Source organism: Molothrus aeneus, chromosome 1 (genome assembly GCF_037042795.1).
Source record: "Molothrus aeneus isolate 106 chromosome 1, BPBGC_Maene_1.0, whole genome shotgun sequence".
NCBI lineage: Eukaryota > Metazoa > Chordata > Aves > Passeriformes > Icteridae > Molothrus > Molothrus aeneus.
Window position 1 is genome coordinate 68898524 of NC_089646.1, and position 16269 is coordinate 68914792.

At 45.8% G+C, this 16269-nt stretch overlaps 1 protein-coding gene across 3 annotated transcripts in view; it reads left to right on the forward strand.

Annotated features, from left to right (window-relative positions):
• The first annotated feature begins 2277 nt into the window (after nt 1–2277).
• The window catches only part of SLC22A23 (solute carrier family 22 member 23), a 109594-nt gene continuing 95602 nt past the window's right edge, over nt 2278–16269 (forward strand). The window contains exon 1 of one of the 3 annotated variants that reach the window (XM_066558919.1): nt 2278–3579. In XM_066558919.1, the coding sequence (XP_066415016.1) occupies nt 3049–3579 (531 nt within the window). In that variant the 5' untranslated portion in view covers nt 2278–3048. The remainder of the gene's footprint in view (nt 3580–16269) is intronic. The other 2 variants (XM_066558904.1, XM_066558912.1) reach the window with 2 other exon arrangements.

Below are 16269 nucleotides of genomic sequence, written 5' to 3' on the forward strand. Positions count from 1 at the left end.
TGCCTCGGGTCTTCTTTGCACCAGTCTCAGCTAAAAGAGGTCACGTTTGATCAGGTGACTGATGTGATGCACATTAATGACAAGGGAATAAGGCTTCAGCCCAGGCTGGGGCAGAACAAGAATACAAGAATAGGTAACATCAAGATGTTCAAAGCAACAGTCTGGCTGCACTTTATGCCAGGGTAGTGAAGGAAGTGGCTCAAACAGCATTGGAAACACTCATGTTTATCTTTGAGAATACAGGGAATAAATAAGGGCAAGAAATAAGCAAACTGATGCCTGTCTTTAAAAGTGGCATTTGAAAATAAATAAATAAGCCAGTTTTTCACCCCAGAAAGCATCTAGTACAAATAGACACACAATTTGTAGACAGGTAGAACAAAACAATAGGGTAAGCAACTATTAATATGAACTTGTCAACTAGAAACTGGGACAATATGGGCAAATTTCCCTTGGCAATGAGGAGCAGAGCATGTTATGGAAGAGGGGAGAGTGGACTCCACTCATCTGTGCCTTGATTAGGCTCTATGCACATGCTTATGAGGAAGGGAGTTCAGCTAATCTGAAAAATTTAGGCAGGGGGTACAGAAGTTTGGAAACAGCAGTTGTCAGTGTTTTACAAGCAAGAGGGTGGATTATAAATAGTGTTCCAAAGGGGGTGTTTCGTTAGCAGCCTTCAGAGATGGCATTAACTGGGGAGCAACTGTAAACAGATTGGAGGATGACATAAGAATTCAAAATTACCCTAAGGTTCTTGGAAAGCAAAGAGCTGAAAATTACTGAAATACAAGGAGGGGAATTGCTTTTGCAGGCAGGGTTACCCCCTGCACACACAGAGGCTGGGGCACTGCTCAGCACGGGCTGCAGACAGCAGCTGAGGAGAGACCAAAGAGCTGCAGGCAATCAGTGGCCAAAGAGACTGCGGCAGAAGCAGACAAATTGCAGCTGGTCATCTTAAAGAAAACATGGCACAGGGACGTGATAGCAGCCATCAGATGTAAAAGGACACTGCAACACAGAAAGAGAAGACTTCCCTTGGCAGGGACCACCACATTCACATTTCAGCAAGGAATATTCAGAGAGGAGGATAAAGTGTCACCTGGAGAGGCTGTAGGGCCTCTGAAGTACTGAGTGTTCTTCAGAGCAGATCCAGGGAAGCCCCACAAAAGGGACACAGAGACACACTGAAGTGGTGTAGATGTGAAACCTTTCTGGTATCCTCTGTAAGACAAAGAGCTAAAGGGAGAAAGATCTAAGGCATTAATGGTGTACAATAATTTGCTAGCATAGACGAGATCAAGTACGTGAAATTCCATCAACAACTTGCTCTTCCATTTATATTTGGCAATGACACCCATCCTCTTCTAATGCACACAAGCATTTTCTGCTCACTAACTGTGTTCACGTGTACAAGCGTATATTGATCTGTTTCCTCTCCTTCCCTTCTTACAAAGGAAAAAATAACTGCACAGTTCAGTAATGCACGGGCTGTGCTCTACGATGAAAATAGTCTGAGTCACTTACACGCTGAAGTAAATTTAGCTTAACATAAAAATAACCTTCACAAATTTGAAATGCCTGTTTTACAATTAACGTCAGGTACTAACAGGATATGATTTTCTTCAAAGTGTGTACTGATGTGACAGGCTGACTGAAGAGATGCAGGCACGTCTCCTCGCCGCCCTCTGAGTCTCAGAAATGCCCCCTTCACCTTTCGGCTCTTGCCTCCGAGTCTCAGCCACACAGGGTGCTCCTGCGGCTCGGCGATGCGGTGCGCTCCCGCCCAGCCCGCTGCAGCCGCGCTGCGTTGTTAAAGGCACACATACCGTGTAAATAATTGATACGGAGCGGGCGCGCTGCGGAGCCCGAGCGCCGCCTCCTCCTCCTCTTCCCCAGCCCTCGCCCTGCCCGCCCCGCGGCCCTACCTGCCCCGGCCCGCCGGAGCGCGGCGCGGCCGCGGGGCGGCGCGGAGCCCCCGCCAAGCCGCCCCGCGCCCACCCCGCCCCGCGGCGCCGTCCCGCCCCCGGCGGCGGCGGGTCCCTGGCGGGGGCCGGGCCGGGCCGGCGGCGCGGCGGGAACAGGTGCGGCCGCCCGGCACGGCGGGGCGGAGCGGAGCGGGGAGCGGCAGGTGGGGGCTGCCGGGAGGCGGAGGGCGAGGAGCCGGGAGGGTTTGTCCGCCCGCCTCTGGAGGTGCGGCCGGCGGCACGGCGCGGCGAGCGGGCTGCCGCGGGAGGCGCACGGCGGTGGCGGCGGCGGTGACCGCGTCCGCAGCCCGGGCCGCGGAGGGGCCGGCGGGGCCCCTTGCTGCAGAGCCAGATGTACGGGACGCGGGGCTGCGAAGGGTCGGCGGGGAGGTGCTGGGGGCTGCCGCCACCGCTGCTGCCGCGGCCTGGGGGGAGCCCTTAGCTGTGCGGGAAGCGGGGAAGCCGCGTCGGGAGCTGTTATTTTCCCCTCCTTCCTTTGCCTTCCCTCTTGTCCCTCCTCCCCCTCCTCACCAAAACCGGGAGAGGAGGCGTGTTCGGTGCCTTGCTGCACCGGTTTTGCTTGGTTTGTTGTTGCAGGGTTTGGTTCTCAGGGCGGCTGGGTTTTTTCTTTTTTTCTCTTTTCTCTTCCAACCTCCCCGCCTTCTCCCTTCCTCTCCTTTGGCCCATCGTATGCTCGGATCCGGCTGGATCCTTCCTTCGCTTTTCGGCGGTGCCTCTCGGAAGGGGGAAGGGAGAGCTGGGATGAGTGCAGCTTGACGCACAGGCGAGGAGCGGGGGGGCACCGGCGGCAGCTGCAGCGGTTCGTGGCCGCAGGCTGCGGGTGAGGAACGGAGAGAGCGAGGGGCTCCCTCGGTGCCTCCCCCTTTCTTCACCCCTGTCCTTCCTCCCCTCCTCCCTCTCTCCCTCCCCCGTCCGTCTCCTGCCGGGTCCGGCTGGGAGCGTGTGTGCAATATCTTACGTTGCAAGGTGTGTGAGTGTGTGCGCGGAGCGGAGGGAGGCAAGGACTCGCGAGGGAGCCGGGGCTGCCCCGGCCCCCCCTATGTGAGCCTCTCCGGGCGGCTGGATGGCGATAGACCGACGCCGTGAGGCGGGCGGCGGGGGCCGGCCGCTGCCCGAGGAGAACGGCTCGGTGCCGGGGGCCGTGGGGGGGGGCGCCGCCGCCCCCCCAGGGCCTCCCCCCGCCAACGCCGCCGGGGCCGAGATCCAGGCGCTGCCGGTGCCGCCGCCCGCCGCCGCCTGCAGCCCCCTGCTCCTCGACTACGACGGCTCGGTGCTACCCTTCCTTGGGGGGCTGGGCGGCCGGTACCAGCGGACCCTGGTGCTGCTCACCTGGGTCCCGGCGCTCGTCATCGGCTTCAGCAAGTTCTCGGACTCCTTCCTCCTGGACCAGCCCGACTTCTGGTGCCGGGAAGCGGACGGGCAGGGCAACTGGAGCGGGACCCTGGCGCCGATCCACGCCAACCACAGCGGCAACGGGAGCATCTTCCCCCCGCCCGGGCTGCCCACCCCCGCGGGGGGCAACGCCAGCGAGTGCAGCTGCCGCGAGTGGCACTACCGCATCCGAGCCGGCCTCGTCCAAAACGTCGTGAGCAAGGTGAGAAAGGCGACTTCCCTGGGCCCCCCTCCCTGTCCAGCCCTCGCGGACCCTCTCGGCACCCGCTCTTTCCAAGGCAAGGGGAGCAGCTGGGCACGATGCGGATCTGTCCTTGCGTGCTGTAGCTGGGTCAGTCAAGTCCCCGTGGGTGAACCTCCCACCCGGAGAAAGCCAGTCCCACACCCGCGCAGCCCTTTCCCTCCCGGGGTGTCGCACCAGGTGTCCTGCCTGTGGATTTGTACCCGCACACTGGTTGCAGCGCTAAGCTGCAAAGTTATGACCTGAAACGGGATCCTGTGTGTCTCTTTGAGTTCCTAGTACTGTCCTGCTGTCTCTGGGTGTCTGTGGGAAAGATGCTGGAGGCATGTGCCCCAGATGATAAGGGAAAAGGGTTGAGGAGAGGGCTCTGCTTGATCTTTGTGCGAGTATATTGAAGCAGCCCTACAAGCCGCAAACCAGGTTGATTTTTGGGGAAGCAGAAGAAATGGTGACTGTTGTGTGTAAAATAAGCCAAAAGTTCTCTTGAATTCTTCTGGTTATGTACTTATTCTCTTGAAAACTGTCTTGGCAGAGGAATTAAAGAAATGTCTCACACGAGTTGTTTTACTCCAGAATCAGAAAGTGCACGCTGCTGGGTTTTGTGTTTCCCCATGTAATGACTAAAGCGGAAAATTTCTAGTGAAGAGACTGTGCCGCTTTCTGCTCTTGCTTTGTATTTGCTGAGTAGGTCATATCAAAAAATCACCTTCCCTTTTCACCTGAAAGCTTTTGCTTGTTTATAGTATCAGCCCTGCAAAAGCCCCACTGGCTGCAGATGGGCCTTATTGATACTAACAGGCAGCTGGAGCTCCTGGAAATGTAAAATGAAATGGTTACACTGGGGAAGAAGTTCCCTTAATCTCAAGACCCCCCTCAGCAAAAATGATCAGCAAAAATTACTTCCTGCCTAGGAGCAGTGTTTTAGCTTAACTGTGTTTATCTAGCTGGGATAAAGAATTGAGGCAACAGTCAGATGAGCAACATAATTGTGCTTTGGTCAGCCAGCACGCACTTATATTGAGTCATTGAAAATCATTTCGGTTTCTCTTTGTGTCCCTTGAAAGAGTGTGCAACAGGGAAAAAGCAAATCCCTCAATACCTTGAATCCAGGATGGATTAAAAAGGAAGGTAGCCCAGCTACATTCCTTTCATGAGAGAAACATAGGCACATGTTGGATCTGATTGGGTTGTGATACAAAAATGCATAAGAAAATTAGACATTTAAGAAGTTCAGATTTTCTTCTGTTTATATACAGAGACTGAGCTATTTATATATTTGAGGGCTTAACACTGAAGTTTGAGCATGAAAAAATTATCTTGAATATTTTTTTAGTCTAAACTTAAAAAAAAAAATTTTGGAAATGTTTGAATCTTTTGAAGGTCATCGTCAAGTTGGCCACAAAAGGTCAAGGGAGAGTTAGTTTGCTGTCTTGCATGCTTCTTTAGAGATAATAAAAAAAGTGTTCTTTGGAAGAACTTGCTGTAAAGGGCAGATCAATTTTAAGGGATAAACAAACATCTGTGGCCCCTGCTGTCTTGTTTTCTATTAGAAAGAATAATAATCATCTTTTGAGACTATGGGTTTTTCCAGTGTGGAGTTTTTTTGTTTGGTTTTTTTTTTTTTTTTTTTTGTATGCTCACTTCCAAAAGCCTGGCAGCTTTTTTGCTTTGATTTGTAATCCCATGTAATTATAATTAGATTGTTTTCTTGAGGTCAAGATTCCTCTTTAGTTTGTGCTTTGTTTTTGTTTTGGGGGTTTTCTGGGTGGGGGTGCTGCCTGTTTTTATTCTAATGGAGAAAGAGAGGAAAAACCCAGACAGAACATCATCATAGCTTGATTTGGACTTCATTTCTTATCAATCCCCAGGAGCTCTCATACTGTGGGAGCAATTCTTGTAACTGCTGACTCCTCTTACATGCATCTTACTGTCCTTTGTGAGAAAGAGCTGCTCTGGATGAATTCAAGAGACTGGATGTTCAGATCACCCTTAACTCTCCTCAAAAATACATTTATTTCTGTAACGTATTATGCAATGTTCTCATCTTTCTAAATAGAGTTTTATTAAATCTTAGTCTAATATATGCTCATCTGTGTAGTAGCCAGGGGTTATATTGAAATATCATAAAGAGAGCCAAAAGTATATTAATAAAAAATGTACTTTTGTTTGGCAAGTAAATCCTCTTGTACTTACCTTCAGTGGTCTGAGCTAACAGCTGCTGGATGCTCCATCATTGCCTTGTATTCAGAAACAATGAAACAATTCTGGTTCTTTAGCACAAAGCACATTTGATGTACATACATATGAGACATCACTGCTCCCCCCATTCCTCAGGGATAGGACAGCTGTCCTTAAACTGTGTTAAGTTCCACTGTCTCCACAGCCTCTCTTCTAATGGTACACCCTTCATCAGATGCTGTATCCCTGTCCAGGCTTTCTCAGCTCTCCCTTCCCTGGTGCCTATTTTCTCCCAGACTACGTCATGCTTGGGATTGATGGAGTGGAGGTCTTGCTATTTCCAGCCCTGCTTGGTGCTTTGTTTAGCCCCACTTCTCTGAGTGTTTGCTGGAGCCAGCAGTGGCCTTACACCTTTCTTGAAGACTGGCATTGCTGTGTCAGACACTGTCATTATCCTGACCTGCTTGACTGAGTCACTGGGAACGGTGCTTTTTATAGTGCTGCCAGTCATTAGAACTGGAAATGGTAATAAAGGACATAGTGCTTATTATTTAACACTGCTGGGATACATGTAGTGAAGAGGTCAGATGCATAATTTAACCACAGGGATTCCAGTGGCCATGTTAAATCACCCTTCTGAGCTAATGTCCTGACTTGGCACATAAATCTTGGTCTTTAGCTTGGATTGTACATAAATATCTTCCTTTAGCACAATTCACTTGCAAGGCTTTTTCACTGCTAAATTATTCCTTGAAGATTTTCATCTATTCTTTATCAGAACATCAACATCACCATACTGTTATAAACAGAGTGCACGTGCATTTCTTGAGATGTACATCCTAAACCAGCTCTTAGTCAAAAGGCTAGAAAAAAGTCTTTTAAATGGTTCCATGTATCATCTCACCTGTGTCCAAAGGAAGGGTGCTGAGAAACACTCTTTATATTTTTTTTTTCCTGTGGGGAAGCCTGAGATCTCCTTTTAGGCATTTGCAAAGTGGTGCTTCGGGTAAATTATTAGCATTAACACAATGAGCAATATTGTGATAACTAAACATATGTAGCAATGAAGCTTAGCAGGAAGCTGGTATGTGTATTCAGCAGGGACTTTTCTAACTCTCTCACTAGTTTCCTTAGTGCCTGCATCTTCTGACCATCTGCAAAGCCAGTTGTTATCTTGGGACAACGTTTTCATGGAAGCTCTTAGTTACAGGGTTGATGGTTGTTGGTTTTTTCATTCCGTTACTAGGATGACCCATCCTCTGTGTTTGATTGCATTAAGTGGTGGGGTTGTTTGCTGTTCTGCATGCTGATTTGTATAATGGAGCTGGTGATGGACAAGGACTGGGCTTGATTAAATTGCAGAGGTTGATGGCACAGCATCCCTCTGTGTGCACTTGCAATGTTCCAGATCATTCCACCTCTTGGGGTTGGCATAAGAGGGAAGTGGTTAGTTTATGGCTGCATTTTAATCACTTGGAGCAATTATGTAATAATATTTTGTGTCTAGTCACAAGGGAATTCCTGTTGTGACTGCTTTTATGCTCCAGATGCCTTGTTTTCCTGCAATGCTGTTTGCTTGGCTCTCAACTTCCCACTTGATTTGGGTTGAGTCATCTTCTTTCCAAAGTGTTATGGCAATAGTTTTACCTATTTGCCACTGGTTCAAACATTCTCATGCCAATTTGGCTGAGCCTCTAGCAAATTGTCCCTGCCAAAAAAAAAAAGTGGAGCTGAAGCCAGAAGACCCAAATGGTCCAGGGGCAAGGGTGTCTGAACTTGGATTGGTTTGGTCTATGACTGGTGTTCCTTGCTCCTGCAAGGGGAGATGTCTGTGCTTAACTGGTCTTCCTTCTCCTTGCTTTTATTGCAGTTCTGGCACTTTTCTGGGCAGACCTTCATTTGATTCAGCTTCTTAGCCTGGTAGAAAACCTTCCTCTTAAAAGAAACTTTTTCTTCTTTTCCTGGGTGTTCTACTGGGTTAATCAAGTTAAATTGTTCTGTGCAGTAACATGTGCTTTAGTCTCTGGTATTGCCTCGTGGGATTATTGCTGGTATCTGCAAGTAGCCAGAAATGATAAAACAAATAAATTTCTTTGTGATAATAGTGATGATGAATTTGGCACATTTTGCAGAATAATATTTCTTGGGGTAGAGGATCGGTGTACATTTTAAATGGACTTCAGAATACAGCTATTAATTACTTTGAAGGGATCCCTCTGACAAGGTCCTTCCCAAAATAAGAACTGTGCCACCCTTATCTACTCCCATTTGTGCCTGTAATCTCATTTGTTTCTGCATATTCTCCAGTTGGCTGGCCTCTGCAAAGAGACTTTAGAAATGCTGATGCTTCTTTTTTTCTCTGCAACTGACAGGATTTCTCTTGTCAGTGTTAGTTCCTGGCTGACTGGCTTCTACCTAGTCCCAAATCAATGAAAATCTTGAGTTATTGTACTCATTGCGGTAGTTGGGTCAGAAGTGGCAATATCGAAGCTACTGCATCATTTTGTTTCCACTGAACAGATTGAAGGGGGTTTAGGGACCCACAAGGCCTAACTTGCAGAGGGCAGAAAATCTGTTCTAAATTTCCTTCAGCCAAGGCTTTGGAATGACTCTTAGCTTCTAATGGGTTCTGAAGGGTTCTGAAGGTCTCAACAAGTCCCTGTGGTCAGAGGTATCCAGAAATACTGCCAGACCAGAGCAAACATCTACTACTATTTGATTTCATGGCTTCCTCAGCTATGCGAGAGATCCCAAACTAATTTTTTTCCTTCCTCCCTCTGCAAGTTGTCTGATAAAGAGTCAGTGGTTACCGCTCTGAGCCTTCACAGACTTGAAAAATCTTTCTGTTAAAGAGGAGGCAAAGGGGAGCTGTTGGCTTGTCCTGCTGCAGCTGCCCTGGTGCCTGCTTGCACACACCGAGTGTGGTGATGGAGTCTCCTGACTATCAGGACACAAGTGAAAGAACAGGGGCAGTTTCTGGGTGAGGGGCATCAAGGAAGGGGATGGCTCTTTTGGGAAGAGCACCTGCAACTTCCCATGTGAAGAACTGTCCTCTGCCTGCAAACAGTAAATAATCTGATGTTTGAAATAATCAAGTGTGGTGTCACAAGGCTTCTTGTTTAGTGAGCCTAGATACTACTGGTTTTACTGATTCGGGGCTGTTATGTACCAGCTAAAGCCTTTTAAAGCAGTGGTCTAGGAAACAGAGAATGGATTAAGACCAGTACTGACATGGGAACTCAGGTAGTTTTGAGTTTTTGTCTGGCATGGATTCTTTTTCACTACAGGAAATGTACATGCAGTTCATGTTTATTATCACCCTTAAGATAAAATGTATCAGTTACAGGAATCTGATTTCAGCTTACCATAAATAGTTTGTAGCATTGCTAGAACTAACAATGATCCTTCAGGAAGGTAATTCCGTATTGAAATCTCTTTTAAACATTCTTAGCTTTCCAAGGCTTGCTATTGAGTTTTCATATCAGTAATTTTTTGTGTATATGTCAAACAACTGCCTTTTTTTTTTTTTAACCTCCTGGATGGACGTGATATTTGAAATGCTTGGGGTTCTTTTTGTTTTTGTTTCCACTCCCTAACACATCCTGTATCTCTGTCACGTAATTTAAATATACCGACCCTGCCCATGTTGTGACAGAAATTGCTGGCTGTGGTGAATGTTTACCAGCTGTGCAGGCAGTCTAACCCCAAATTTCTGAAGAGCACTAACAGTTTTAGCTCTTCTTACCCTGGCTACAAGACTGCAGTAATAAAAGGTGACCTCGTGCGTTTGACAAAGCATTTGTCAAAGAAAGGAACTGGCACTCAGGAAGGCATGTAATTTGGAGCCAGTTCTGATGTTAATGTTGAGATGAGGCTTACAGGACAGCCAAACTTCAGGGGTTCATTTCTTAATGAAGCAACATCTGGAATAGCACAAGATTTATGATTTTCTTGAACTTCAAGACTTCGGCCGTACTAATGGTGAAAAGTCTTAAATTAAACCTTAATAAATCAGTTCTAGAGAGCTGCTAGACTTAGAAAATGCTGAAAGAGATACAGTACTTTTTTTGATATCTTTTTGTGTCTCTTTTGTTTTTTCTGTCAGTCTATTTGTTCCTGCCCACCCTGCTCAGGACAGCTACTCTCACTCCCTCCCTTTCATATTCCTTCCCGCTCTTCTGCAGCGCAGCCAGGCTGGCGCTGGCTTACCCGCAAGTGACTGTGGAATTAATTAGGCTGAGATCTTGCTACAGAACAAAGGACTGGGGCTTGCTGCAGACAATGGGTAGAAGATCAGAGTAGCCTGTTGTAGGAATATGCTGCAGCTTTGCAGCAGTGCTGAGTGTTCAGTTCTTGTACGGAATTCCATCAAAACAGCTTTTCTCAGGTTTTGGTCACCTTAACACAAATGTGTACTTAGTTGTTGTAATGTAATTTATTTTTATATTTTTTACCAGCTGACTTTTGACAGCAGATGACTTTGTGTGCATTCTGAATTCCCTTTTAAAGTCAAAGGGAAAGGAAGGAACTTGAAGGAGAAAAAAAGGAGTTTCAACACCCTTTCAATCCATGTCATCTGGGGTGTGTTGCAGAGGTTTCCAGGCAAACCCCATTTCAGTGTTTGATAACTACTCAGCGCTACTGGAGTTGCTCTGGTCCACACCCAGTGCTGGTGCTGGGAAGCCTGCCCCCACACCAGCCTGTAAAAACTGGCAGGCAACAGGGATTATTGCATGGGTTGAGTTATTCCTGCTGATCCATGCCATGTCATACCTGCTGGGAACATGCAATAGGTTTGTAGCTATTCCCACAAAGAAGGATCAGTGCTGTGCTCGGTGTGACTGGCATGCTTGGGGTGGAACCTCCTGCCTGTCCTGTGAGCTGATGAGGAGAGGCTAAATATGGTCTGGGCATGATGGGCTGGGTAGGAAATTTCAGTGGGTAGTACAAGACTTTGTTAGCATTTTTTATTTTTCTTATAATCTGGGAGAGGCCCAATTGCCGGTTGTTAACACTGAAAAACAAGAACAAAAGGTTAGGTAAGTGGACATATCCTGATCCTCATTTCTGGGATGCCTATCTAGATTCCCCAGGAGCAAAGCTGTGAGAATCAGGAATGCTGCCTGTGAGATGCAGGGAAGTGGTATGTTGGCCTTCTCCAGCAGCAAGTGATTTATAGTTACCCTTGTGCATTGTTTTCAGACCAGGGTGGTCTGGTTCCCTAAAAAAGGTTCTTTGCCTCCAAACAGTGGCGAAGGAATTCATTTTGGCCCAAGTGCTGTCTCCCTGCTACTTTGCAGCACTCTGGAGCTGCCTGCTTTCCTCCTGGCCTTCAGGCCAAAGTCCATGATCATGCAGACAGTGTTGCAATGTCCACCCTACAAATATTATTTAGATTAAAGGATAGGGACTGTAAATCAAACTGTAAGACCTTTTCCCTACTGTGTCTTCCATGGCTGTGTAAAATGTTGTCTGCTTGAACAATACAAGCTTGACTGACCAGTTTCATCTTCTGATTTGTAAACCAAGTGGAATACTTTTCTCCCTTCTTCCCTACCCTTAATATTTATTTAGGTCTGAATTAATACCAGACCCCGGGTTTTTTTTCTCTCTCCTTTTCTTCTTGCCTGAGTTGCAATAGCCGTAGTTTGCAAATGATGAGAGGGCAAGGTCATGGCAGCAATAATTGCATGTCAGAGTTAAGGTGTCTGATCTTTTTATCTAAGGTGGCAAGTTTTTCTCATGAGGAATGACTTTCTCCTCTTGTCTACTGCTTCACCCTTTTCCATTTCAGAGTTTTATGCCATGCTTGAATTTGTGGGTTTTTTCCTCCTGGATTTAAAACAGCCCAACAAGATAGCAAACTAGGTTTTGCTGTGTCAGCCTTGTCAAGCCTGCAACATATTTTGAGCATGCATGTTTTGGCAGCCTGAAGAATACAAGTCCACGAAGCATTAACTTATTTTTGATAATGAAATGATAGTGAATGTTAATATTTAACTACAACATTGCAGGGTTTTCTTACGTGTGGCTTCTATTTTCGGTGCTTAGACCAGGTCTAAATACAAATTTGATAGCTAGTTTGACTTTTTTAGTTTGGTTGCAAAGTCAGACCCAGCAGAACTGGACGCACTTTGTCCAGAATACATGTGGTTGTTGGCTGGAAACTGAGGAATGGTACTCAAATGCCACTTTTCAGTGTGTGTGTGTGTCTCTCAGTCCTAGGGATGGGCATGCTTGCTCATGATCTTTTCATGCAGCCAGAGGGAGGCTAACAGCTACAGGGTCTTACAGCAAAGACTAGACTGAAAATTAAAGTCACTTTTGTGGTGAAATGTTCTAATCATGTCAGAATACATATAGAAAAGTTACTTAGTTGCAGCACAGAGATGTAAAAGAGATGTTGAAACATCCTGATGCTGCTCTGAGGAAAATTATTAATATAGTATTATGAATACTGTGCAGGAAATCTGTGAGCAAGATTTTGTATCTCCCAACTCTTTGATGTTAGATGACATTATGGAGTTGGGAAAAACTAAGTAGATCACATGGGCTGAGAAACAAGTTAGTTGACTAATCTGTGGATGGCAAAGGCTGGAAAAGATCTAAATGTCTCAGAATAAAGGAACTCCTACTGAAAATAAAAGAAGTAGTGATGGAGAAGTGGGTGGTGCATGGATGCTACTAAAGTTGATTTAATCATGTTGAGTATTCAGAAGATTGTCATAAGATTAACAAATCATATTTTAATTGTTAGCATATTAGCAATTATTATTTACTTAGCAAACTTCCTTCTTCCCTCTCCTAATGGGGAAAAAACAAATCTGTGATGAAAGCAAGTTTGGGAATAAAAGAGCTAATTGTTCCTGACTAAAGAGTGAAGTTGAAGAGTAGATGAAATTTTTCAGCTCTGCATTGTCTCAGGGGGCATTATCTTAGGAGTCTCTTGATGTGCCCAGTGGACAGCTTGGAAGGTCTTTTTTGCTTATGGCATAAACTAAGGAACAATTTAGTGCAGAACACTAAATTTAAAATCTTTTCCAAGTTAGTTTATGGGCATTGAAATGGAGTCAATATATGTCCTTTTGCATATTTGAAATTCCGAGCTTGTTTTGTGACTGCAATGTTGCTTGAGCCTTCTCCTCACACTGGGGATATGTCCCTTAAAGGTGAGTCATGACTGAAAGGCTCTAGCAAGGCCTTTCAGCTGCCTGGGGGGGAATGGAGCCACACACATGCTGTTTGTGAGCAGGAGAGCATCTCCCTGTGGGAGGCACGGTGGGCACAGACTGCTTACTCCGAGGTAATTAATGTAAGAGGCACTGTGTCTCTGCCTCTCCAGTTTCAAGCAGCTTGAGGAAACCTGTGCCTTAGGTATCCCATTATGATGACAGAGTCAAAGTTTTCACACCAGGAGGACGTGCTGTGCTCTGTACTGGTGTTCACACACTAATGTGTGGCACCAAGCCTTTGTGCTTTATTTTTAAGGCTGAAATAGCAGACTAAAAAGATACGCGCTTAAAAAGTTAATGCAGAAATTACACAGCTAAGACATGCATATCAGAAAATTGTGCTTTTGAAGGAGATGTATTTCAGCAACTTAAACTATGTTAAACTTCAGAAACCATTAAGGAAACTTGTGAAGTCCATGGCTATGCAGTCCTGTACTATTTTGTAGGGATGGAAGCTGATTTCATAGGTTCATATTATGCTGCACAATCTAATTATATCTTTCTTGGAAGACGGCTAAGCACATGTCCCCTGGCTCATGTGCCACCCCCTCTTTTTCTCCCCACTCCTTTCCCTCCCCATGTCCTCAAAACTTTTGTCCCTGTGGTAGTATCAAAAGTAATTTCTTTCCTTTACTTTTAAAATGGTGCATTGCCCAGGTGGTCAGTCTTGTCCGTAGTTAAAACAATCTGACAATTTCTGTGTACATGACCTTGTGTTCACTGTTCACAAGTCATTTTCTGGGCTGCAGTTTTCCTTGCCAGGTGTCTGCTGTGGTCAAAAATGGTTTGCTGGTTTCTGAGAGTGAAAAGTACAGAAAACGTTGTTTCCACTGCAAGCAAAACAAATTGGATAAGAAGCTGAACCAAACAAGCCCTTGCATCTGTTGAATTAGCAAGCTCCAGTGTATGGGGATAGGGACCCCAGGTTTGTTTGGAATGGGAAGAAGGCAGATGCTGGGCTAAAGGCCATACTGTGGTACCAGCAATATTTCTCTTGCCACCTGAGTAAAAGTTCTTGCAAATCTGGATGATTATAAACTTCTCAAAATACCAGTGTGTACTTGCTCAGTAAAATTTTTGTTTTGAAGTATTAGGTTCTAAGAGCTTAGGCACTGTTCAAAGATCTCAGCAAAAGCATCCACTTATGATAAAGCTGAGCAATGTTAGATGTACTTGGCTTTTAGAGGTCTAGCATCATAGAGAGAGGAAGTAGCTTGAAAGTCAGGTGTTGACTGTGTCTTGGGTTGAGGCATTCCAGTGTAGGTGTGGTGTAGGTTTATTTGAGTGGCTGTTCCAAGAAAACAAACAACAAAACCTCTCAATAACTGGTTTGTTGTTTTTCTTGTGTGTTGTGTTTTTAATGACTCTTCTGGTTTCCAGTCCCTTTGTGTCTGATTAAAAACATAAGGAAAGTTGTCATTTGGAGAGGTTTGGTTCTGAATGTGGCTGTGGCTGGTAAAAAAAAGATAAAATTATTAATTTTTATACCTTCTTTTCAAGTCTTCCAGGATTAATTCTGTTAGTTTTTTGCTCTACCTAACTTTCTTATTTTCAAATGTTATCTTGATATTTCCACCCAGCTGATTATACTGATGATCACAAAAAATGCCATGTATTCTCAAGAACACTTTATTGACACTTAAAACACAGATCAGGAGTACTTTTCCCAGCTGTGATCTCAAAGGAGAGGCACCCTTACTCTGAACCCTGAAGATTAAATAGTTTAAATGCTCTCATGTTGCCATGGCTGAGAAGGAGATACAGAGATGCCTGTGGCACTAAACCCCCCGCCCAGCTTTAGGTGTTGCAGTTGGAGCATCCCTCTGGGAGGTTTCTCGTGCAACCTCCCTTGTGTGTGTTTACTGCACAGTTATTTCCTGCAGAGTTGAGCATCACACCACTTTCTGGGTCTCATGCACTTTCTTTAAGATTAAATGCTGACAGAGTGTCATTTTTGCAGGGGGCTGAGAAAGGGAGGAGGGAAATTATGTCCTTTAGCAGTCTAGAGGGAAATCTTGGTACAGTGCCGTCCTGTGGCTGTAATTATGAGTATTACTTAGGTTATTCAGTTCTGTGGAAATAAATTACTGGTAGGTATATTGTATTAGAACTGCTGGCTGCTTTGCTTTCCTATTTGTTTTGGGTTTGTTTTTTTTTAAATAGTGCTTGGTCTGCTGACTTGGAGCTTTTTCTCCAGGAATAAGTACTTGGAGACTGTTCTGCCTTTTTTAAGGTATATTGTATGAGAAACAGAATTGTATTTTTTTTATTATTTTATTATTTTTAAACTAACTTTGGTTCAGGTTGTTGGGGAAAAAAAACACTGTAAGATAGTTTTTTAGGAAAGAAACCACTGTAAGATAATATGAAGGCATCACAAATTTAAAGTCTCACTGGGTAAGGTGTGGGCATAGAAGATGGATTCTAGTTCTAGTGCGGGGTAAATTGACAGGGTTTGGTTATAAAAAGATGGAACAGGAAGGAGAGGAACAAAGGAAGATGAGACCCAGCATACCTCATTGATGAAGAATCAATTCTTATTTTCATTTATTGGTCCTAAAATCTTTCCTGGATGAGCAGGCAAGCTGGTGGCTTTTCCCCAGGCAGGGTTTGATGCTGCTGTGACACACATGATACACAGAGGACAGGGCTCCCCTAGTGGGACCTTCACTCAAGGGATTGGGAGGTCACAAGTGGCGTGTGAGGCATCAAGATGGAGAGGGTGAAGGCTGGCACAGCAGCCAGGTGCTGCCTGCCTGGGGAAAGACCAAGGCTGCAGCTTCCTTCTTACTGATAGGCTTAGAGCCTTCCAAGGCAGCAGCTCTGCTGATCCTCTGGTGTCTTCTTGCTGAAACCACTGCAGAGAGCAGTCGCAGCAGAACTGCCATCCACCTGTTTGGGGAAGGGGGTGCTTTCTTTCAGCAGCAACCTGGGCATTGAGCAGTGGAAGCAGACTCTGAAACCACAGTGTGGGAAGAGGGGATGTGTGGCCAGTGTCCCTCTTGTGGGATTTTTGTGCCAGACTCTGGGTTAGCCTAGTACTAGAAAATCTCTCCTGCTTTGTCATTGCTCCTTTTTAGGACAGAAGGGTCTGCCTTGCATATCTCATGATGAGGTGGTGAAGGTAGAACCAGCCAAATCCTCAACAGGCATTACCTGTTAGCAGGGGGTATTCAGTGTGCTTAGGTGCCACAGATAGCACTGTGGCCACTGGAGTGCAAGGGCTTTTGAGACAAGAGCC